The sequence below is a fragment of the Neurospora tetrasperma genome (genome assembly GCF_000213175.1).
Source record: "Neurospora tetrasperma FGSC 2508 unplaced genomic scaffold NEUTE1scaffold_4, whole genome shotgun sequence".
Taxonomy (NCBI): domain Eukaryota; kingdom Fungi; phylum Ascomycota; class Sordariomycetes; order Sordariales; family Sordariaceae; genus Neurospora; species Neurospora tetrasperma.
In genome coordinates, this window is record NW_009799102.1 from 2,274,386 (window position 1) to 2,297,307 (window position 22,922).

A 22,922-nucleotide genomic window follows, 5' to 3' on the forward strand; every position below is an offset into this window, starting at 1 on the left:
AAAAAGGATGATTTGCGGCTATCATGTGGTAACTATGCATATAGATACGGTACTTGAAATTCATACCCCTTGAAAGACTATTCATCCTCCTGTGTCGTTAGATGGTCGGTTTGCGGATGAACTCTTATTGCTTTCATCAAGTTTGTCACGTCAAGGGGAGGAATATGGTCATGGTCAAGGAGTGTAAACGACAAGTAAAGGCGTTGTTGAGAACAGGCTACCGCCTAGCGACGAGCGGACTATCAGCTACTTAGAGGTAATATAGAGGCACCACTAGAGAGCGGCTAATGTCCTCTTTGTCGGTATCACGATAATAGTCACTATGTACGATCCGTCACTAAACAATACACTAGGGTTCAGTTACCTACCACTGCCGTTGATTTACTTTTTCTGTCCCCTTTGCATTACTCACCTCATCTCTAACTCTATCCCTTTCTCACCACCCCCCTCAAGGAAACATATTAAAGCTTTAACCGCTCGATTTCGAGGGCCTACAGACCAGGAACAGCCAAAGACTTCACATCAACTATTCCATGACCACCACCAGCAGCAACAGCACCAAAAGTGAAAAAAAGAATTTGGCGGAACATCATAATGACCTTTCAGATTATTACAACTTGCGCTATCAATCGGTTTAACTCTATAGCATCTTCTTGATGACCTATTTTTTACTTGCAGAAATGACAACCGCCGACTAAACAGCCAGCGCTCTGACGTGCCGGTGCCTCATCTACAAGGCGAGACCGGCAAAGATGGCAAAGGCACCCATGGCCATGGCGGGCACGGTCATAGCAACGGCGCTGCCGGCGGCGCCGCTGGTGTTCTTGGCGTCGGATGTAGCCTCCGAGCTGGAGCCCGAGGTGGTGGAGTTGCCGGAGGAGGAGGAGACGCTGCTAGAGGACTGGATCTTGGCATCGTTGGTACCGGGAGCTGTTGTGATTTTGTTAGTTAAAGATTTCCTTGGTACTGAAAGAAGGAGAAGAAATACGCACAGTTGCTCTCGTCGTTGCTGAGGGGCTTGACGGTCAAGTCGGAGATGACGCTACCATCGGCGTTCTTGACAGTGTACTTGGACTTGAAGTTGGTAACCTCAATGAGCTTGCCGCTGGGCTTGGGGCTAACACCATTGGCGAGGATCTTGGGCACGTTGGGAGGCATGGCGGGGAGGGTAAAGTTGCCGTCAAAGTCCTTGGACTGGATCAACTTCGAGTCGCACTTGGGGGGCTTGGGGCCGGAGCCGTCCTTGGCGGACTTGACGCCCTGAATCTTCTTCCAGTCGAGCTTGGCGAACTGATCCTTGAGGGTGTAGAAGTCCTTGAGGAGGGTGACGGACTGGTCCTTGGTGTTGACGCTGACGAGACCGTAGCTGTTCTCCTCCTCGGTGTACTCGTAGACGATACCACCAGAGAAAACGGTGCTGAAATCCTCGCCGTAGATGGCGCCAACTTCGGTGAACATACGGGGCTTCACCTCGTTGCAGCCATACTCGGAGTAGAAGACGGGGACGGAGGTGTTGCTGAAGCCCTCGACGAGGTCGACGTAGCCGGACTTTTGCATGTCACTGTCGCCGCACCAGGAGTAGCTGTTGAGGGCGAAGATGTCGGCGCGGCTAGGGTCGTCGGACTTGCCGTCCTCGGCGCAGGTGAAGTACTCAAAGCTGTCGAAGAGAACGTCACGGACATCGGCGGCCGAGTAGCCGACGGGGATCTTGCGGTCGCAGTGCTTGGCGACGTAGTTCTTGATATCGCGGGTGACGGCCCTCATGTAAGGGGGGACCTGGCCGGCGGAAGAAGCGTCGTTGATGACCTCGTTTCCGGAGAAGAAGGCAAGGGTGTTGTCGTAGTTCTTGAAGGCCTCAACAACGGCGAAAGTGCGGTTGACGTAGGTGTCATAGTACGACTCCCAGGGGTTGTAGTTCTGCAGGGAGCCGGCAACCTGGGGAGAGTTGACGTCGAGGATCATGTAGATACCGGCGGCGTTGAAGATGCTGGCGCACTCGTCGTGGTTGACATCCGGGTTCAAGTTATAAACACGGATGGTGTTCACGCCGAGAATCTGGAGAATGGCAGCGTCACGGCGGCAGATATCGCCATCGCTGAGGGGGTCCTTTCCGAGGGCGGCATTGTAGCCAGCAGAGCCACCGGGCTGGTAGGCGACACCGACGATCTGGAAGATGTTGTCGTTGGGGTCGACGAAGAACTGGTTCTTGACCGTCAAGGGCTTGACGGCGGCAGCGAGGGTCGCGCTGAGCGCGATAAGAGTCGATTGGATCTACAGTCACATATAGCGTCAGTCATTGCGGCTGTTTCCCACAACGTTCACATGCGTGCCACTGCGATGTAGTGTACATGCTACTGCAGTAGAGCTGCATATAACATGGCCAAGAGGCTGCGCCGGCGCATACTTACAAGCATGGCAATAGTATGATGGGGTCTGGAAATTCCGCAGCTACTGGATTTGCAAGTCGAGATGACCGAGTTCGGTTGTTGATTGACGACGGGTTGTTGCTCTGGTGATCTGCCCAAATACTAGTAGTAGTAGATCGAAGGGCAACGAAGACTCGAAATGAGAAAACGGCGGTCGGCAGGAAATCACAACAAAGCTGTCTAAAGGAGCGACAAGAAGAAAGAGCGGAGCCTCAGATCAGGCAAATCGGACGAACGAGTGTCAGGAATTAAAGAAGGTGCAGAGAATGCGACTCCAACAAGACGCCAAAGTCGATGCGTTGTACGGAAAAGACGGGGACGAAATAGAAAGGAAAGAGAGGAAAGCAAGGAAGAAAAGGGAGATTCCAAGGCGCAAGTTGGAACAGGCCAAGATACCAGGGGCGGCACACCCCAAGCCGAACACGGGCAACAAGTGAAAGTGTCATGGTGATTTCGGCGTGGTTGGGAAGGCCCATGGGGGCACCGCTCCACACAAGCGAGCTAGCGAGGTTAGCCAAGTGTCAGGGTAGGTAGAGGTATTGGATACCTTCTCCCCTGCCGCGCAGGACTGTGGCACCTGAAGTAGCTAGTTCATAACTCCCCTTGATTACTGCTTCACCCAATTGCAGTCTTATTCGGCCGTTCATCACCATTTCTTTGGAAACAACACGGGGGCACCCTTTGTTCTTCGCGTTCTTTTAAACAGTGTCGCGCTAATCTGAGAAGAATCAAGTCATCTTCCGTTGCAACCTCCTCCCATTTATCTGCGGATCCAATCCTCTCTCCACATTCTTCTTGTATCAATGCCAAATACCTACATACTTCAAAAAGCCAAGTGTGGTTCATTCCTAAAGTTATTGTGACGGATTCATGGAGCAGGAATAAGGCTGTTAGGTTACTGACGATCGCCGGCATGCTACCTTTGTCTGAGATTAAATGTGATTTCCATGGTCCCCATAAATTATATTACAACTCGTACTATCCCTGCACAGCGATGGGATGACAGAGAGACACTCCCGCGCCGCCTCTGTTTGAGATTAGGTGCTGTTTAGATCTTGGCCACGACCTGTCAAAACGGCTGTGAGGAAGTTGTGAGAGCTTCTATTGTTTCTCAATGCCACACATATGATCATTGTGTCACTCACGCCGTCACAGGAAATGTCTGGGAACGACACCCGAACTCTCACGGGAGATGTGCACAAGCGGCAGGAGCTCTGATGCAGGCACACAGAACCGCTGCTGTCTATTCGCACGGACAGGCACATAAGTACCTGAGCGGCAATGACGATTTGTAAATCTGTCGGTAGCAGCCGGCTTCAACATCTTTCCATCGCATCTGTGATCTGGAATTTGCCTCCCTCATTGCTTCCAGTATCAGGTGCTGCTGTTGAACGTCTGAACATGATGACAAAGCAACCATTCAGCGTCTGGATGACCTCCTGTTCTGGAAGCTGCATAGAACATTCTTTTCCAACGAACTAGTGCCGTGCGCATCGCCAACCGGTATGTAGTGTACATACTTGATTGATTACGAAGCAACGTTAGCAGGTATAACCTGAACTCATCCATTGTTGATGCCATCAACTTGCACTTGACAACAAACTTCAAACCTCTCGCGCAATTGCAAATAGTACAAACCATCATCCCTTTCGGTTCATACTTCCTTGCATTGGTCTTGGAGTTTTGGGTACACAGCTATCAAAAACACTCATTGCAATCACGACCTTTAACTGAGATCTCATCTATATCAGCTGTCCCTGATTATTCAACTATCAAGATCGCGGGCGCAGATACTCAAAATTACGCAAGTTCTTATCGAGTAGTCCATATTAATCATAATGAACGATTCGGAGCAAGAGTCGCAGCCAAAAGGCGCACCGCTGCCACTCGCATCAGAGGTCAGCACATCATACATCAACGATGGCGAACACTTCGAAATGACAATCAAGTTCGCCCCCGAGAAACACTCCCAAAGTTGGCTTTTTAGGGACGACACCACTTTCGAGGACCTTCTCATGGCCCTCGGCCACCAATGGCCTGAATACGATTTTTTGAAATCGAAAGCTATCGTCGAGAAGCGCCAGTCACCACCATCATCATCATCAACAACAAAGACTAAATCCCTCCTCAAGACTCCAGACGACGATGCCCTCCCCATGCAGCTCTACGCCGGCAACTCCCTCCGCTTCATGGCCCCCAAGAAATCAGCCCTAGAATCCCTCCACGCTGCCTCCGCCTCGATCGCCAAGCGCGAAGCAGCCCTCCAAGCCCAGCGGCGCATGGCTTACAAAGGCCGACCAGCTCCAACAAGTAGCCAACGAACCGGTGCCGGTGGGATCCACACCATCAACGGCTCAACAGATTCAGACACCCGCTTCACCTTCCAAACCATCCGGCCCCTCCCTCACCTCCCCAACCCCTCCCGAAGCCTTTCCTTTCTTAACCGGCTTGCCTCTGACCCCGGTATCCGCACCGCCATGCGCTCGCACCAATTCACCGTCGGCTTGTTGACAGAAATGGACCCGGGGCAGTATACCGCTTCCAACCACGAGGGGACCACCCGCATCCTGGGACTGAACCGCAACAAAGGGGAGGTGATCGAACTTAGACTACGAACGGACGCGTACGATGGGTACAGAGATTACAAGACGATCCGCAAGACGCTGTGTCATGAGTTGGCGCACAATGTACACGGGGATCACGATAGGCAGTTTTGGGATTTATGCAAGCAGATTGAGAGGGAGGTGGAAAGGGCAGATTATACCAAAAACGGGAGGGTGGTGGGTGGGGAGGAGTATGAGTATGGGCCTGGGCCTGTGAACGAGCTGCCAGATGAGGGGGAGGAGGAAGGTATGGTGATGGATCATGGAGGTTGGACAGGCGGGACGTATGTGTTGGGTGCTAGTGATGCGGTGCCGTCGCCTACGTCGGCTGAATCGGCTGGGTTGACTCGGAGGGAGATCCTGGCGAAGGCAGCGGAGGAGAGGATGAAGAAAGCGAGCGGTCCGAAGCAGGGCAGTGAGAATGAGGATGGGCGCCGCGGATAAAGAGGAGAGCTATGCTACAAGGACGATGACCTCTTTTGGCTTTTTGTGGGCATTATCATCATGAGTAGCGTTTTGGATTTCGCATAGCGTTTCAGGTATATGATTACCCCTACAGGATGATACCATGCATACAATTCTCATGATATTCACGACGTCAACTATTATTCCGTATTTCTCGATGCGGTGCACCTTTAATCAGGTTGTGCCTATGTGTGTATGTGTGACGCATTCTCAAGGGCCCATGGCAATCACATGGAACTAGAGGTACCTACGCTCTTGAATTCTGAGTGGAACCTTGAGTGCTTGACTACTACAAACATCCCCGCAAAGTAGGACGGCCAGAGAAATACATCATTTGACATCATTCAACAACGGCCACCTGAGAATCAGTATTAGAGACATATAGACATGTTGACGACCCAGGCGGAAGGCTTCGACGCTCAAATTACCTTCATTGCCCTTGACACCCTGCATGCTATACTATAGAACTACGCTACGAGCTCGTATTCCATGTGTATCTCCATGCCAAGCAAGTCAATTCAAGGATGAATACGGCCACAGGCACTAAGGCAAAAGCCTCGTATTCCGGTCCGCTTTCCCCTGAATAACATCGTGGTCTCCACGATTTCTAGTCAAATTGGTGCGGGTCGTTGAGGGCACTGATATCGTATAATTTTCTTATTTCTCCTGTACCTCACCGTTCTACAACTCAAGAGTATTAGAGGGAAGGTAGCAGGCTCTCAAACACTGCCCATCAAAACCAGACAACGAGACTCGCTAACTCAGCATCACTCGGAGCACATGGTGAACACCATTAGACATGCCGAGAAACTAGTAGTATTGTAAATTCAAGTAGATACGTTTCGTGCTTAGCTGGACGAGCCTGAACAAGATGCACATCACCACCTTACAACCAACGCTTCATGGGTAATTAGCTGAGGTCAATGACACCATATCATCTTCACATGCCGACCTTTCATCTGAGATAAGCTTTTGTGTACAACTTTCCATGCGAGTTCTCGCTCTATTGGGATCTTCTGTCATGTCCGCATTAAATGCACCAGGATAAAATGAACCAAACCCGCTCCCCGTTCCCTGACCAGAAATGAAATATTTATAATACCATGTGCGCCACACCCATCAGCCTTTTAAGCTTGGAACTCCACCGCACCGCTCTCCTCCCACTTGCCAGGGACCAATGCCAGAGGCACGATACCACTGACGTGCATCTCGGGGCCAAAGATCTTGGCGTTGAGTCCGAGCTCTTGTGTCGCAGCCTTGAGGTTCTTGAGACCCTCCTGGTAGTTGGGACCGGCACGACGGACCCAAATCTGAGTGTTGTGCTCAATGAGAGCCTTGCCATACTCCCTAAGAGCCTTGATGACACCCTTGAAAGTGCTAGCGACGTTGGTGAAGTTGGCAATACCACCACCGATGAAAAGGACCTTACCCTTCTCAGAGACAGGAGCACGGAGCATGAGGTCGAGAACGGTGCGAGCGTAGTGGTAGGTCTGAGACTCGGTGGGAGCACCAGAGTACTCACCGTAGTTGGCAAGCTCATCAGCAAAACCAGCCGAGGCGATGGCATCGGCGTAAACCACGGAGGCACCACCACCAGCGACGAGAGTCCAGATACGGCCATTGGGGTTCAGGACAGTAAGCTTGAGCGAGGCACCAGTCTTGGCATCAAGCTCAGCAATGTAAGCCTCCTCCTTGGAGAGCTCACGGCCGAAGGGAGCGGGGAACTCAATGGGCGGGCCGGCATCAATGTTGACACCGGTGTTAGAGCTCTGAGCAACAATGCCCAAGGCGGCGGGAGAGCGGGCAATAGCCCACTTGTTGCCGCACTCGAAGTCGGCCGTTTGGTCGAGCTTAGCAGCAAGATCGAGGAAGTGAACCTCGGCAGAGGTGGCATCCTCGTTGGGAATCACAACCAACGGGTTGATCTCGAGGTAGGTGAACTGGCAGTCCACGTAGACGGCATAGAGACGGGCAACTGTGAGAGGCTGTTAGTACTAATGATCGAGTCATGCATCCGCCAACCCCGGATGGTTATCAGGATGAAGAGTGTGGGTTCTCGACGCCTGACAGGGCACCGCCAAGACTGGCCGGTTAAGCTTGATTCGACAGGTAAAACTTACTGAAGTCAACAAGGACATTGTGAATGCCCTTGGGAACATGCTTGAGCAGTGTGCTCGCAAGCTCCTCGTTGGAAGGGTATTGTGAAAGGTCGACGGGGATCAGGATCTTCTCGGCCTTCGCATCGACGTCACCGACATCAACACCACCCTCGTGGTAGAAGAGAATCCAGTCACCCTACATGATGTGCAGTTAGCTTCCGCAACTTTATTTTAAGTTTGGCAATTCTTTTGGGGAACCACGTGTCGTGATGGGGTTTGGGTAGGGGTTGAGGGGGGGGTTGTGGTGGTGAGGATCGCAAAGGGGGCGGTGGGTGTGTCCCGCTCCACATGAATTGGGTTTAGCCTCCGTTCGTCCGTAGACTGGCAGGGGCAACACAAGTCATGCACACGACTCAAAATGTGCTTCTCATTCCCAATTTTCTCAACCTCCCCCCTAAATCTTCTTTTTCTCTTTTTCCCAAGTATATGAAAACTGAGGCCCGCTGCCTCACGAATTTGTTTCGACTTGAATCGGGATGCGGACATCGGACCTCTTGGGCTTGGCGACACAGTCATTCGGATGCACTTGCATGTGGGACCTTTCTGATGATTCGACGAATTGCCAAGACGACTGGAAAAAGCGACAACACTTACATCACGAACGGAGTTGATCTGTTTCACGTTAGCGTGCAGTTCATTTGTGGAGGACCTTGACCAATCCAGCAATGGGACGACTTACGTTGATATAATACTCGGTTTCCTGGGGATGGGGCACAAACGGCTCAACAAGGAACTGGCGAAGGACGCCCTCTGTGTGCTCGACCTTCTGAGGCTTACCGGCGCGCTCAGCAATCCAGGCCTTGGCCTCAGCCCAGGTCTTGTTGAGAGCAAGGAGACCGCTCTTGCCACGGCGCTTGATCAACTGATCGGGCTTGGCGACGAAGCGGGCGCCCTCCTGGAGGAGCCAAGGGTAGGTGACCTCAGCCTGGCTGAGAACACCGTTCACATCGGCATCCTCGGCGAAGTGGAGGGAAGCAAGTCTGGGAGGAGGGTTGTGCTTGGTCGGGTTCGGTAGCGTGCTGGGCTTGATGACGGGGGCACGGGTGAGGTGGTAGTTGAGGATGGCCTTGCCGTCGGCCTCGAGGATGCTCTTCGCAGACATTGTGGTGGATTAGAAGAGTTCAGGTATGTGGAAGATTTCCTATGTTCGGTTGCCTGCTTTTATTGCTCCTGTTAGCACCCTGATGATGAAATCACTGGTTTACGGTGCAAGTTGCAATTGTGACAGCACGTCCAAAGTTGGGAAAGTTGGGAAAGCTCCCAGAACCAGTGCGCCGTTCACACAGCTCGAGCTAGTCATTCCTTACCTCAAGTGAGGAACACGCAAACAGTCAATTGAGAGTGGTGAAAGACTGTTGTTGTGTTGGACGACAAGAAACTCGATGACGGAGGTCACAGTCGAGTGTGGATGTTGATGGTGGATGGAGGGAAGGGGAGGAATGAAGAGAAGGGGAAAATTGATCGAACGGGGTGGGAAGAAGGGCGGGAGAGAGTTGAAAGATGAAGAGAGAGACGGGATGCTTGCTTGCCTTTGGATGGGAGGGGAGGAAAAAAAGGAAAAGGATCGATCCAATTCTTTGCCAGGCACGGCGAGGGCAGGTCAGAATTGCAGGGACGGTTGGTACAGCTTCTGCTTTTCTGGTCCTGTTGGGGGAGCGAGCAACGGAAGGGACCACGGCCAGAAACGACGCCTGAGCAAAAAAGGTACCGGCCCCGCGTCCTCGAAACCATTGGGGATGACTGGCTGGGCAGGCAATTCAGCACAAAATCGCAATTTCCAGGATGCCGTGGTCTGGGTTTTCGAGGGGTCAGAGGTACCGGTACTTCGCGGGGTATCCCTGTGGATCCTGGTGGGACAATTACTGGAGGCAAACCCAGGCTAATGCAAGGTGGGCAACTGTGTGCCCCACAGCTTCCACCGCAACAAGCACCGGCATCAGCAGGCGGCCAGCGTCGACCAGCACCTCAGCAACATGGAATGCAGCTCGGTTCTTCCAGCCTTCTGTGTCCACGCAAGACTGTCAGCTCTACACTAGAAGCAGCTCACCATTGCAGGCCATTGTCCTCGTCTATGCAATCCATTCGTCAAAGTGGTCAAAGAGACAATATTGGAATGCTTTGGGCTGCTTTACACTAGTGTGCTCTGCCCTGTGGCATGTGAGTGCCCAGTGCTTCACTGTCTTCTTTTACCCCCCCAACCCAAGTGGGCTTGCCACAATATTCGTCAAGGTTACCCGTTCCTCTTTCAAATTATAGACCCCAAGTGGCCCAGAGATTCACTAATTGAGTCACAATGGACGTCGTCAACGATTCATTGATCCAAGCGCAAGCTGGAACCTCGAGGACGGAGGCGGCGTGGTACGATGTGGAATGGCCTTGACGGATAGGACAGTTTTCATTTTCATCCACTTGTTCTTGTCCCTCCGCGCCTCTTGGGCGGGCCCGTAATTGGGGTTCGTCCGGTGCCGGCTCTCACTTAGACGCTTGTCCGTGGGTTGACTCCAGTTTCCCCTCTCGTCACTCTCCGGCCTAAAGCCTTGTATGACGGGGACTGATCCGGAGTACACTACGGGACGAGGCACGGGGTTCCGTAGTGGGGAGACACGCGATTCTGGATAAGGAAGCCCGCTGTCGATGTCGTTCTCTTCTCCAAACCGGAACCCCCCTTTTTGTTTTGCTGTTATTGTCTTTAGTTTCATCACGCATTTTTCTTTTGTCGTTGGTTCCCCCGCATTGAGGTGGTCCAATAGGTCTCCGAGTGGCATGCACATCTTACCCGATGTTAATGGCTGGTATGCTATACCATACTCGGGTCCTGTTGTCTTGACCCTCGTCGTCGTGCACCTCGAAGCCAGGCTGCCCCTATTCTGCTTTCCGTTTCAAGAAGCACAAAATGTTCTTTACAGCCTAGATCACCTCAATTACTTTGGGCAAATGTCCAAGGTGATCATGCACTGCCAAGGGCCACAAAAGGACCGCAGCTTCGTACCTTTGTTGACGCCGAGTGGAACCAGAAACCCCCCGAGGACCCGCGGGCGCCGCCTTCCGCAGGGGTAGAGCTAGGGAGCAATGGCCGCTTCCCAGGGGGCCACCAGATAGGGCAAGGCTCGGGTGGACCCCCCTTCGGCTACATGTGGATCCAGCTGTGTGGATGACACCGTTGCCCCGCACCCAGAGCTTTGGAGTGAAAGGTCACTCTGTTTGATATCTCCAAACAGCTTTGATGACAGTTTATTGCATGATACCCCAGGTTGGATGACGGCTAGTTGCTACACCCAAGACCTGTAATCTGTACGGTTGCTGCTTAGTGGCAGTTGTCATCTACACTCGTGGTAAACATTTCGTATGCTATCTTACCCTTCAGGAGGATGGGGAGGATCATGATTACTTTGATGCTTATGGAGGCCCGGGGGGAGAGGGGTCATCATGGTGCACCCAAAGAACCTGGAATAAACACCTGAACTGTCTCCAGCTGTCTATGCCATGTCGGGTCGGGGACGGCGAGCATTCCATGCCACACGCAATGCGATGAACATGGACCATGTCACAGCTGCGCCTATCAGAATCGGATGAGGTGTTGCTTGCGCGTGCAGGTTACCCTTGGCGGTACCGGTACTTAGGATCACCAAGCTGTGGGGCCCACCGCCTGTCAGCAACGCAACGCACTCCGAGTGGGAAGGAAGGAAAAAAAAAAAAGGTTGACCTCGAACCAGAGGCTGCCGTCCGTGTGTTCTTTGCAATTCCGGTGTCGCATAGCCATTGAGGTTGCAAGCATCACGGTCCGATCGACCAGGGTCCAAAAAAGAGTTGGGGAAGTCGGCAGTCTTGTTGGATTTGACCACCCCTTGCTGGCCAATTAACTCGACGTCCGCGGCGAGCGAACACCAGCACGGAAGGAAAGACACACGACCAGAAGACAGTTGAGATTTGGAAGACAGTTTCTGGCCCTGGATTTTTTGGTGAAATCGGCTGTCAAATTGAAACTGCGGAGCTGCTCCTGCCTCCTCCTCCCCCTCGCCTGCAAACTTGCGCTAGCAATTCTGCCACCCGACCAAGAGGAACCTTGTTACGTACCCTCGAGATTGTTACTTACCAAAGGGCAGGAACCGACCAGACAAAAAAATACGCTCCCCCTCCCACCTCGCTGCTCCAGTCCCGTCACCAAAACCCTCCATTTACCTCATCTCCCGTTTCTTTCTTTTCCCCTACACCCCCTCAAGTCTTGACCTTGACCCATCTCCCTCATTTCCCTCCTTCTTCCTCTTTCAATTCTCCCATCTTTCCATCACCACATCGCCTCTCCAACTTCGCTTCCTTTATACCCCACCATCACAGGAAGTCATCCGCTGGGAGAGTCACCATAACCATATTCAGTGAAGATGCCTTCTGCAACGACCGCTAGCACCAACGGTGCCAATGGCGCCTCTGCCAGCCCTGCTCCCGGCAACCTCTCTGCGAACGACAACATTCGCCGCTTCACTGCTCCCAGCAGGCCGTTGAGCCCTCTCCCCGCCCATGCTCTCTTCAACGAGAAGACACGATGCTTCGTCTACGGTCTGCAGCCCCGTGCTGTCCAGGGCATGCTCGATTTCGACTTCATCTGCAAGCGCTCCACCCCCTCGGTCGCTGGCATCATTTACACCTTTGGTGGTCAGTTCGTCAGCAAGATGTACTGGGGCACTAGCGAGACCCTCCTGCCCGTCTACCAGGAGGTTCCCAAGGCTATTGCCAAGCACCCCGATGTTGATGTCGTTGTCAACTTTGCCTCCTCCCGCAGTGTCTACAGCTCCACCATGGAGTTGATGGAGTACCCTCAGATCAAGACCATTGCTATCATTGCTGAGGGTGTTCCCGAGCGCGTAAGTTTCCACTTGCCTTCCACCCACCATTGCCTTGGTTGTTTCAGGCAGCTAACACGCTCTTAATCAGCGCGCTCGCGAGATTGCCCACGTTGCCAAGAAGAAGGGCATCACCATCATTGGCCCTGCCACCGTTGGTGGTATCAAGCCCGGCTGCTTCAAGATCGGTAACACTGGTGGTATGATGGACAACATTGTTGCTTCCAAGCTCTACCGCAAGGGCTCTGTCGGCTATGTCTCCAAGTCCGGTGGCATGTCCAACGAGCTCAACAACATCATCTCCCAGACCACGGATGGTGTCTACGAGGGTGTTGCCATTGGTGGTGACCGTTACCCCGGAACCACCTTCATCGATCATCTCCTGCGCTACCAGGCCGACCCTGATTGCAAGATTCTCGTCTTGCTTGGTGAAGTCGGTGGTGTTGAGGAATACAAGGTGATTGACGCTGTCAAGCAGGGCATCATTACCAAGCCCATCGTTGCTTGGGCCATTGGAACTTGCGCCAGCATGTTCAAGACTGAGGTTCAGTTCGGTCACGCTGGTGCCTTCGCCAACTCTCAGCTCGAGACTGCGGCCACCAAGAACAAGAGCATGCGTGAGGCTGGTTTCTATGTTCCCGACACTTTCGAGGACATGCCTGCTCTCCTCAAGCAGGTCTATGACAAGCTTGTAGCTGATGGCACCATTGTCCCCGCCCCCGAGCCCGTTGTCCCCAAGATCCCCATCGACTACTCGTGGGCTCAGGAGCTTGGCCTTATTCGTAAGCCTGCTGCCTTCATTTCTACCATTTCCGACGACCGTGGTCAGGAGCTCCTCTACGCTGGCATGCCCATCTCGGACGTTTTCAAGGAGGAGATTGGTATCGGCGGTGTCATGTCCCTTCTTTGGTTCCGCCGCCGCCTCCCCGATTATGCCGCCAAGTTCCTTGAGATGGTTCTTATGCTTACTGCCGATCACGGTCCTGCCGTGTCTGGCGCCATGAACACCATTATCACCACTCGTGCCGGCAAGGATCTCATCAGCTCCTTGGTCGCTGGTCTCTTGACCATTGGCTCTCGTTTCGGTGGTGCCCTTGATGGTGCTGCTGAGGAGTTCACCAAGGCTTTCGACAAGGGCCTGAGCCCCCGTGAGTTTGTCGACACCATGCGCAAGCAGAACAAGCTTATCCCCGGTATCGGTCACCGTGTCAAGTCTCGCAACAACCCCGATCTTCGTGTCGAGCTTGTCAAGGAATACGTCAAGGCCAAGTTCCCCTCTACCAAGCTTCTCGACTACGCCCTCGCCGTCGAGAGTGTCACTACCTCCAAGAAGGACAACCTTATTCTCAACGTCGACGGCTGCATTGCTGTCTGCTTCGTTGATCTCCTAAGGAACTGCGGTGCCTTCAGCACGGAGGAGGCTGAAGACTACCTCTCCATGGGCGTTCTCAACGGTCTGTTCGTGCTTGGTCGTTCCATTGGTCTCATTGCCCATTACCTCGACCAGAAGAGACTCCGCACTGGTCTTTACCGTCATCCTTGGGATGATATCACTTACCTCCTCCCCAGCCTCCAGCAGCCCGGCCCTCCGGGTACTGAGGGTCGTGTTGAGGTCCAAATTTAAAAGGAAATTATATCGGGATTTGGGATGGTTAGACATGGGATCTTTTACTTTACGGAGCGGTTACGGTCATGAATGTTTTCATTTTGTTTCTTCGGCAGGTGGTAGAGGGTCATTAAGCAAGGGAAGAGTGTATGACAGAATACGTCATTACCATTTACGGGGGGATTTCCCCATAATGCAATCAAGACAGCATCAACTACCAAATGAGTGTAATGTTTTTTTTGTTACTGTGAGCCGGGGTCACCAACATCCAGTGACTGCTTCACTTATCGTGGAGACTACACAATGGAATCACGGAAGTCGGGCGCCCCTGTCGTCACCGAAAGACCGCCAGCCGCCAAGTCGACCCGAGATGCATACTTGCATACGAGCCACAGGTGCAGTTTGCAGCGCTGCGTGTCGTCAAGGTGATCTGGATGCTATGCCTCTAGCGCGTACCACGAAAGCTGACTGGGTAGGACAAACCCCGGCTGAGATTTCGAGACATTCTACTTACAATGTTCTATGCATCAGCGACACACCGGAGGGTTTCCTTTTCCGGACTTTCAAGGTGCACAGGACTTGTATATGCAAGGCTTATGGGGGGGCTTATGGCCGCCGAGAATAGAACATGGGTCGTGGGGAAACGGCCCGTGGGGCTGTATTCCCTCCCAATCGTAAGTAGACAGCCGTCGTAGGATCTCCGACATGGTCAGGTAGGTACAGGTACAAGACAGACAAGGGAAGAAATCAACAAGGGGGGTCATCTATGTCCGTAAGTACTGGTACTAGCGTACGGCTACCAATGCAAGTCATCTCACTTGACCCCCCGTCCTCTTCCCCTCTAAGTAGATCTACCGGGTCATCAGCGGCCTGAAGCGTGCTACTGCACCATCTCACCATAGTACACAATGCACTACGTGGTATGTATGCAAGGAGGTTGGACCCAAGGTCCCCAGCTTCGGACATCTGGACCTGGCTGCTGGGGTTTTGTGGTCTTGGGGGAGTCAGCAGCGCGGCATGGCGTCTCGGTAATCGACTGAGATAAGGCAAGATCAGTATGTAAGGGAAGGGGATGGATGTGGAGTGTAGGTATTGTTTGTAGCCCGCCTTGCTGGCCTGTAACCTGTACGTCGTCACCCTGACGGATAGGGTAAGGTGAGATGGATCTTGGTGTGTAATGAAATGCGCAAGTGGTTATGAATGGTGGTGTAAGCGGGTATGGTCTGGCAAGGATCCCGGTTGGTCCAGGTTGATACCGTACGTATAATCTGTCGAAGGTGACTTTCGGGTAATCACTCTTACGCAGGCATAAGCATGATCCAAAGTGTCGGTCAACTAGGTATGTATAGGCTTATTTACAGCTTCTTTCCACCTTTAAGCCTGCTTATGCTTACAGAAAAGTGCAATTTCGAAAGTCAAGTTCGAAATATTTAATATGATCGGCCTTCGCTGGGCTAACCGAAGTTGATATGGCGAGTAGAGTAGGACAAGATGTCGTTGCGTCATGCGGAAGTGATGTAAGAAATGCCTTTTCATGCTAAGAGAATTTAACCTTCATATTATCTTTCATGGTTACAGCACTTCACAAAGATTGAACCATTCTTTGACCATGAAGTCAATCTCCCATCAATGCTCTCACTCGCGGGCCTAAGATGTCAACCACCAGTAAGACGATGAAACACCTGGCAGTGATGATGAGAGAATGTTTGGTTAGTATCATAAACGCATACATGCAGAAGTGACGGTGATATGTCAAAGTTACCTGGGCAGGCTGCAGGAATCGTGCTTGACTTGGTACATATGATATCGGGCTATGGTACCCTTAATTGCGCCTCGGGATCGGAACGATGGACGGGAGGATCATGCTCATGCGCTCCACCTGCAAACTGTCAAGATGTAAATGCCAGTGTTTATGTCAGGTACCAGCGATGCCTTGTGATGTGAGCTGCCAAAGTCATCCGAGCCTTAGAGGTGGTGACAGGTAGGTACATCTCTAGATAAGAGCATACAATGGACTGTACCGTCATTCCATCCCGAATCGCCATGCTGCAACGACATATCGGATAGGACTTACGAGCGGCGGCGGAACAGAAACCGGAAATCATATGACTAGCATCGACAACAGCCTTGTAAGAAAAGAGATGGTCTCGGAAAGAAGTGGAGCAAGATCTTGTGAACGTTCGGGAACCTAATGCAGAACCCAAAAGATAGACCTGGCATTACGGACATAACCCTTGCATCCTTCGGCGATCTTAAAAGTTAAGCATGATTGTCACCAAGTTCACTCGGTTGGATTTTGTGGGGATCCGATCCGGGTCCCATCCGGTAATCGATAAGTGAGCGGATCGGAAGTGACCCACTAAACTCCGGCGGAAGCTCCGGTAGAGGCTCCGACTTAAGTGGAGAATCAGAGCTTCGGCGCTCTAGCGGGGTAACTCCGCAAGGCCGACCGGGTTCTACTTCGCGGGGCTAAATCGGGGTGGATCCGGTCGCCGGGCCGTATACTACTTGTAAGAAGTGAAGCCAGTGGGAGACCACTGACGATATTCCAAACGTACCTCTTTGGCTGTCTTACACAGATGGTAGTAAGTAAAGAGAATGGGAGAGATTGGTTCTTGAAAAACTGCGTTTGTCGCTTTGTCCGGTTGTTCAGTTTTTAAAAGACTTGAAGAGCAATTGGCGCTTGCGAGTTTGCAGCATTTTACAACCTGAGAGTATCTTGAAAGCTGCAAGAAATTAAAAACGAAAAGAGTGACCACCAACGTAGAACGCACATCAATCTATCGACGTGAACTTGTACTCGCCATCGTGACCAACAACCTCACTTTGAAATTTAAGCGGTAAATCACGGCAGAATTATCTTGCTCTAGCAGAGAGTTCCTGAACCGTTGCCCCACCGGCCAAATCGCGACCGGCCAATCGTGCCGCGCAGTGTACGCAGTACCCACTGACGAACCCCGTAGGCCGTAGCTACCGTCCCCGGCCGGCGCACGGCAACTGTGATCCATCCAGAGGAGATCCCCGGCGGGCCGTAAACACACGCTACGAGACGAGGCTACCGACCGACGGCCTTCGAGGTTCCCTTATCCGTTTTATCAACCGACTGACCGACGGCGGAAAGCAGAGCGTCATTCTCGAGGTGCGTAAGTCGAGCGAATCCTTTCTGACATGCAAGACGATTTACCTTTTGGAGCAAGTGTCGCAACTTTTTTCAATAAACTGGACGGCATCTCGAATTCGGTTGCGCTGGCGCATACAACCCACCCGGACTCCTCAAAGAGCTGTCAACTGACTTTGGCTCATGGTATAATACAGGCACGCGGCAGCAATCCATTTTTATCCCCCAACCTACCTACATCATCCGACCTTCAACGACGGACGACGCCGATACCCCCCTCCCACGAGCGAATCCAAACCTCAACCTCCAATCGGCGCATCAAACCAAAATACCAGACCACCTCTTTTTACACATCCCAACACACACAAAAACATCCCGAGATACCCACCCTTTTCTAAACAAACACAACCGCCACAATGTCCTTCTTCCGCATAACCCTCCACCGCTCCGCCATCGGTCTGCCCAAGCGCACCCACGGCGTGCTCGCCGCCCTCGGTCTCCGTCGCCGCAACCAAACCGTCTTCCACCCCGTCGAACCCCAATTCGCCGGTATGCTGATGAAAGTCAAGGAGCTCGTTCGGGTAGAGGAGGTCCCCCACCGCTTGACCAAGCGCGAGCTGAAGGATGAGCGCAAGCCGGACACCGGGTTTGTGGTGGAGAAGCAAGTGAGACGGTTCATCCCCGGGGTGGGAGTTCAGGACGAAGTGGATTTCTCCAAAGTGGTGGAAGAGCTGAAGGCGCAGAAAGTTGAGAACGTTGAAGGGGTGGAGAAGATGGTGGTGGAGGGAGGGGCGGTGGTCAGGGATGGCAAGCGGGCTGGGGATTTGGGCGTGAGGACGAGAAGTGATTGGGAGGTTATTGGCAAGATGAAGAGTGTTTTGCCCAAGGTTAAGGCTCTCTAAGTTCCAAATTGTTGACAGGGCAAGGGGGAAGAATGGATGAGGAGGAGGAGGAATAGGAGGTCGAGAAGGACAGGGAAGGTTGTCAAGACCGCGCCCAGTCAGCATATTGCCAAATGGTTGGCTGGGCGCATGGTTCTGGCACTACGTCCCGAGCCAGCTGTTGTGTCTCTTTCGGGACGGGCTTGTGTCTGGGAAATACTGAGCTCGTATACTCACTCGGTCGGCTTACCTCGGATCTTACGCCGTCTAGAAGCACTGCTTTGCTTGCTCGAATACTCCCGTCTTTCTCGACCACCATTTTGTACAATACTGTATGCTACGAATACCACGTAGTAGGAAATCATCGGAATGGGAAAAGCACGTTGGAACAAGTAACTACCTGTGATCTGCACGGCAGCTAGACATGCCTGTAGTAATAGGAAAAAGCGAGCAACAAGGACGGATGTGACTGAAGCGAGAGGTACCTCTATCAGGTCATGAACATCACCGGTGTGTGCGACACCTTAAGGAACTAGACTTCTACCCGGCCCTGATGATTATATCCACATACGCAGATCATATTCACCATTCACGGACAGACAACGGTCGTTGGCTCTTCACTCAAGCTTCAACACTTCAACACACAAACACAACGATGCTATTATCTATCATACCAGTTTCCTTTTCTAAAATCCATCCGAATTTTTCCGCTGTTTCCTAGTGCAATGGGAAGAAGAGAAGGCGTAAGTACTCTCGGCCTCAAATGAATAAAAAAAAGCAACACACAAAAACGCCGGCCATCCGCGCCCAAAAGGAGCTACCAAGCCACAACCACATAATCAAACCGACAGACCAACATGATCTGGAGAAGAAAAAGAAAAGAGGGAGCCAGGCAACTCAACTGCTCCGTCCATAGCAAGACCATAACCACTGACTGGTATCTGTCTGATCTCGCCATCCTCTAGCCTTAACCGGAACCACAACCGCACCTGAACCGAACTTCGACTCAGTGACATCCACACCCGTACAAACCTTTTCCTTAAGGAGGTAAGAAGTCACCGCCTCGACATCATTGCACAACCCGACAAGGCAGCTAAATATAAGAAGATGAAATCACCTCAACGGGTTTTCTTCTTCGAGCTCTTCGCCCCCTGAGCTTCGGACAAAGCTTCCGCTTTCCGTTTTGCTTTCATCTCCTCCAACACCTCCCTCGGAATATGGCCAAAAGAAGATTCCTAAACGCTTCTAGCTTGGTCCACATACTCCTGGCTGGGTGTCTCGTACTCGCTGACAAAGTACTTGGTCGTGTGGCGGCTGAACCAGTTGGTGAACTTGATCAGCTCCTCGCGGAGGCGGTTGACTGATTGCTGGTCCATGTTTGTTTGGGCGACGAGTTCTGGGAGGGATACTGTGGGACGAGTTAGCAAGGTTGCGGGGATAAAGAAGCAGATATGGATGTATGGGTTTGGCGGCTATATCTTACCTAGCAAACGAGCGAGGTGCTCGGCGCCATAAGTGTCAGAGGCGCTCTTGTGCTTCTCGTCCGTGCCGGCAGTCCAGATCAAGTGCTGCTCGTGGTATTGTGCGCGCTCAAAGCTGTGCCTCTTGTCAGTATTCCAAACCAGATGGGACAAGAAAGGGATGCGGGCCACCACTCACCGATAGAGAAGGATCCTGCCTAGGCACCTGTCAAAGTACTCGCGCAACCCAGCAACGGTCTCCTCGAGAATATCCATCTGTGGCGACTCTGGTACCCGATTGGGACGCTCATGCTCGAGATAGTCCTTCAGGATCTCGTCGACAGGGTGGACATGGGGAATTGGCACCAGCTGCTGGTTCTTGGTGACATTTTCCCAGTCGTCGACGAGCAACGCCTTGACGTGATCTGGTAGCGGGAGTTTGATGGATGGTCGGTTGTGGAAGTTGTCCTCCTAAAGTTTGAATTATTAGCAATGATCCTTCAATGAATATGAGTCTCATCAAAAACAGCGACAAAATGCTTGGCAAACAACACTGCTAAACAACACGACGCTCTTGTGCTAGGGACAACCAACGACGTGTTGGCGTGGCTGTGTCGACCCACTAGGGTGCGGCAAAGGCGACGATGTCTGTGCAGATAACTGATGGTCTGGAAGGGTGCGTCCAGACCAATTAGTCAGACTGTCTTCACCCAACGCCACCCCAGCCTACTAAGGCTGAGATGATGAGTGGAAGCCATGCGGTGTAGCATGATGACCAGCGCTTGCGAGGCCATTGTAGCAGAATACATAGGCTGTACGATGGAATCCTGTCGCCGTTGTAGGGCGTGTGCGGGCAGTTGTCCGACAAGCAAAGAAAGGACCACAACCAGCAAACATACTTTCTCCTTTTCCATGTCTTTCGGTGTGAAACGGCATTCCCACATCTTCTTCCCTGCAGTCGGTTCCCTAGGCTTGCGTATCTTGGCGAGTGCATCGAGGAGGAAGGTGAAAGGTCCAAAATCTGCTCTAAAAGGCGTCGCGACTCGTGTTGAGCTGCGCGAACTCCAGTCTTCATCGGGCTTCTTGCAAGCCTGACCAGCCAAGGGAATGTTATAGTTTGGTGGTAGCTCGCTATAGTATGCCTCTAACTTCTCGGACCAGTTGCCGTTATTCCTTGCCCTAATGATTTTGGGGTGGTTATGGCCGATGGGCGGTGGCCGCGTTGATGTCCAGCCCAGCGCGTAGGTATCGTCGAACGTCGTCCGCCCATAGCGGTCGACGTAGGTTGATGTGAGTTTGTTGGGCAGTCGCATCAGACGATCTGCCGGCTCTGCTAGCTTGGACCATCGCGCCTCGCAGGCTGCGAACGAGCTTATCAAGGAGCTGCGACTCTTGGTGTCGTCGTCCCAATCCCGGCCATGGCTACGCATGGAGCGCGACATGGTGATGACTTGTGGCAATCTCGAAATATATAACTTGATCCTCTGATGCCAAGCGAGAAATGCAACGGTGATGATGGATTTGGGGGATTTAGAGCCGTCCTGCCACAAAGGGATGATGGAGAGAGATGTGATGGTGTGTTGATGTGGTGATGTTTTCCCGAAACTCGCCGCTTGCTCTCCCTGACTGAGATTCAAATAGCCCAAGCGAAGGCGAAATGTAGATTTCCAGGTGATTCCGTGACCGGCCAAGGATGCCGCGTGATCCGGACAAAGGTGAGAGGATGATGGAAGGTGGACGGACACGAGGACCAGCAGGCGGCGGCTGACGATGATGACAAGAGGAAGGACGAATGAGAAATTTGCAGCTTCTCCCTTGTGAGAGCGGAACAAGGTTGCGCAGACAGTTGCGTGTGTTCCAAATCCAGTGACTGTGACAAGCTGCTGAGATCCGAAACGGTGCTGGTGATGAAAAGTGCCCAAAGTGTGTTGGCGAGCAGAGGGAGGGGAGTGATGTTGGTGAGTGTAGATTTTGAGAGGTTGCGAGATCCAGGGGTGGTGGCTTTACTCTCTCGCTGCTCTTGTCCAGGCAGGGCCGCTCAGGGTCCCAGCTCCGGATTATGGGTCCCTCCAAAACTCAGGTTTGGTGCCCCCCTTTCACAACCACAGCCATGTTTGCTGTCCAGAACTACTGGATTGTGCTTTTTTCCCCCGTCATTTTTTCCGTCCTGTTTTCAGGATTTTCATATTTTGTTCAGAAATCCGAGTTGTGGCCTTCTTTGTTGTGAGTGGTCCCTTGACACTTTTCCCCTTCTCCGTATGCCCGAGATTTTCTGTGTCGCCTAGCAACCGACACTCCACACTTGTAAAAGGTCGCCAACGACAACCACATGAACGACGCCCTCTGTAGTTGGCCTGCTTGTCCCTGTATCCAATTTTTTGACCACTCGCGGTCATGAAGGCTGGAGGTTTCGGGCGAATGCAGAAAGAAAGAAAAAGTGTTGCAAAGGAGAGGATATAGGAGACGAGACAGAAGGATGAAGAAAAGGGAACGCCACTTACCGTTTCAAGGTCAAAATCACGAGCCCTTCGCGGGTTACGGTTGTTCTGTGTCGTCGTGCCTGCCGCAGTTCGCTCCTCACTACCGCGGGCAGAGCTGAGATCCGAACCACCAGGACGGCCTCCCTTCTTAGGCTGCTTGGCCGCCTTACCGGACTGCAGCTGCTTGTACTGGGCGAGGAGCTGCTGGGCGAGATCTTTGTTTTCGTCGTTCAACTTGCGGATGCGGTCCTGCGGCACCCAGTCGTCCCAACTGCTCTTCCAGCCCTTGTAGTGAATCTTGTAGCTCCAGCCATCGCCGCTCTCCGTTGGCTGCACGTCCAGGATTTTGGCCTCATACAGCATCTCCATATGGAAACACAGGACGCGCTCATCCTTGGAATATGGTGGCTGGGGCGTTTTGGACGGGGCCATTTTGAGAAATTGGAGTGGCCGAGTTGTGCTCGAAAAAGTTGATATATTGCTGCTGCTATCAAACGTGGGTTTTCAGCAGACTGTCTAGTGGAAACGGTTGGATAGGTGGATCGAGTAAGGTGGTATGAATAACGCCTGAGTCGATGATCCTGAGATAGCGGGTGAGGTGCTGGGACCAGCGAGAAAGAAAAAGGAGTAGATGGGGAATGACGACAAAACAATGTTGTGCAAGGCTCAAGTTCGTTTCGTTTAGTTGCTCAAATTGGAGATCCCAGGAGATGAAAAATGGCAGGGCGGCGGCAGGTGTCGTCAAGTCGAAATGGTTGCTTGGTTCAGTGAGTGGCCCGGGGAAGGTGTACTGAAGCTAGCTGCCCGCCTAGGTAGGAAGGAAGGGGTCAATGAAACGACTGAGCTGATTGATAGTGACCACTGGGTCACGGGATCACGTGTCGTG

The 22,922-nt window shown here is 52.4% G+C and overlaps 8 protein-coding genes across 8 annotated transcripts; 4 read left to right on the forward strand and 4 right to left on the reverse strand.

The window, feature by feature from the left end:
• Positions 1-188: 188 nt before the first annotated feature.
• Positions 189-2,749, reverse strand: NEUTE1DRAFT_84161 (uncharacterized protein; the record flags this gene model as incomplete). The annotated part of the gene is made up of 3 exons (XM_009853969.1): positions 189-930; positions 993-2,271; positions 2,409-2,749. 3 exons carry the CDS (start codon positions 2,412-2,414, stop codon positions 731-733), a joined length of 1,485 nt encoding a protein of 494 aa, XP_009852271.1.
• A 1,515-nt stretch (positions 2,750-4,264) lies between these two features.
• NEUTE1DRAFT_84164 (uncharacterized protein) lies at positions 4,265-5,627 on the forward strand (the record flags this gene model as incomplete). Its single annotated transcript, XM_009853970.1, has 2 exons — positions 4,265-4,751; positions 4,788-5,627. 2 exons carry the CDS (start codon positions 4,265-4,267, stop codon positions 5,471-5,473), a joined length of 1,173 nt encoding a protein of 390 aa, XP_009852272.1.
• Positions 5,628-6,292: 665 nt separating this feature from the next.
• NEUTE1DRAFT_117451 (uncharacterized protein) lies at positions 6,293-9,216 on the reverse strand (the record flags this gene model as incomplete). The annotated part of the gene is made up of 5 exons (XM_009853971.1): positions 6,293-7,469; positions 7,615-7,789; positions 8,248-8,265; positions 8,333-8,808; positions 8,961-9,216. The coding sequence occupies 4 exons, from the start codon at positions 8,753-8,755 to the stop codon at positions 6,622-6,624; spliced, it is 1,464 nt and encodes a 487-aa protein (XP_009852273.1).
• An 807-nt stretch (positions 9,217-10,023) lies between these two features.
• Positions 10,024-10,941, forward strand: NEUTE1DRAFT_101972 (uncharacterized protein; the record flags this gene model as incomplete). Its single annotated transcript, XM_009853972.1, has 3 exons — positions 10,024-10,044; positions 10,560-10,800; positions 10,904-10,941. The coding sequence occupies 3 exons, from the start codon at positions 10,024-10,026 to the stop codon at positions 10,939-10,941; spliced, it is 300 nt and encodes a 99-aa protein (XP_009852274.1).
• Positions 10,942-11,827: 886 nt separating this feature from the next.
• NEUTE1DRAFT_123184 (uncharacterized protein) lies at positions 11,828-14,454 on the forward strand (the record flags this gene model as incomplete). The annotated part of the gene is made up of 2 exons (XM_009853973.1): positions 11,828-12,512; positions 12,583-14,454. The coding sequence occupies 2 exons, from the start codon at positions 12,033-12,035 to the stop codon at positions 14,113-14,115; spliced, it is 2,013 nt and encodes a 670-aa protein (XP_009852275.1).
• Positions 14,455-17,192: 2,738 nt separating this feature from the next.
• On the forward strand, positions 17,193-18,565 carry NEUTE1DRAFT_84176 (uncharacterized protein; the record flags this gene model as incomplete). Its single annotated transcript, XM_009853974.1, has 2 exons — positions 17,193-17,236; positions 17,413-18,565. One exon carries the CDS (start codon positions 17,632-17,634, stop codon positions 18,115-18,117), a length of 486 nt encoding a protein of 161 aa, XP_009852276.1.
• Positions 18,566-19,066: 501 nt separating this feature from the next.
• Positions 19,067-20,998, reverse strand: NEUTE1DRAFT_147305 (uncharacterized protein; the record flags this gene model as incomplete). The annotated part of the gene is made up of 4 exons (XM_009853975.1): positions 19,067-19,504; positions 19,580-19,692; positions 19,756-20,027; positions 20,456-20,998. The coding sequence occupies 4 exons, from the start codon at positions 20,996-20,998 to the stop codon at positions 19,332-19,334; spliced, it is 1,101 nt and encodes a 366-aa protein (XP_009852277.1).
• A 751-nt stretch (positions 20,999-21,749) lies between these two features.
• On the reverse strand, positions 21,750-22,468 carry NEUTE1DRAFT_111156 (uncharacterized protein; the record flags this gene model as incomplete). The annotated part of the gene is made up of 2 exons (XM_009853976.1): positions 21,750-21,920; positions 22,058-22,468. 2 exons carry the CDS (start codon positions 22,466-22,468, stop codon positions 21,750-21,752), a joined length of 582 nt encoding a protein of 193 aa, XP_009852278.1.
• Positions 22,469-22,922: the final 454 nt, after the last annotated feature.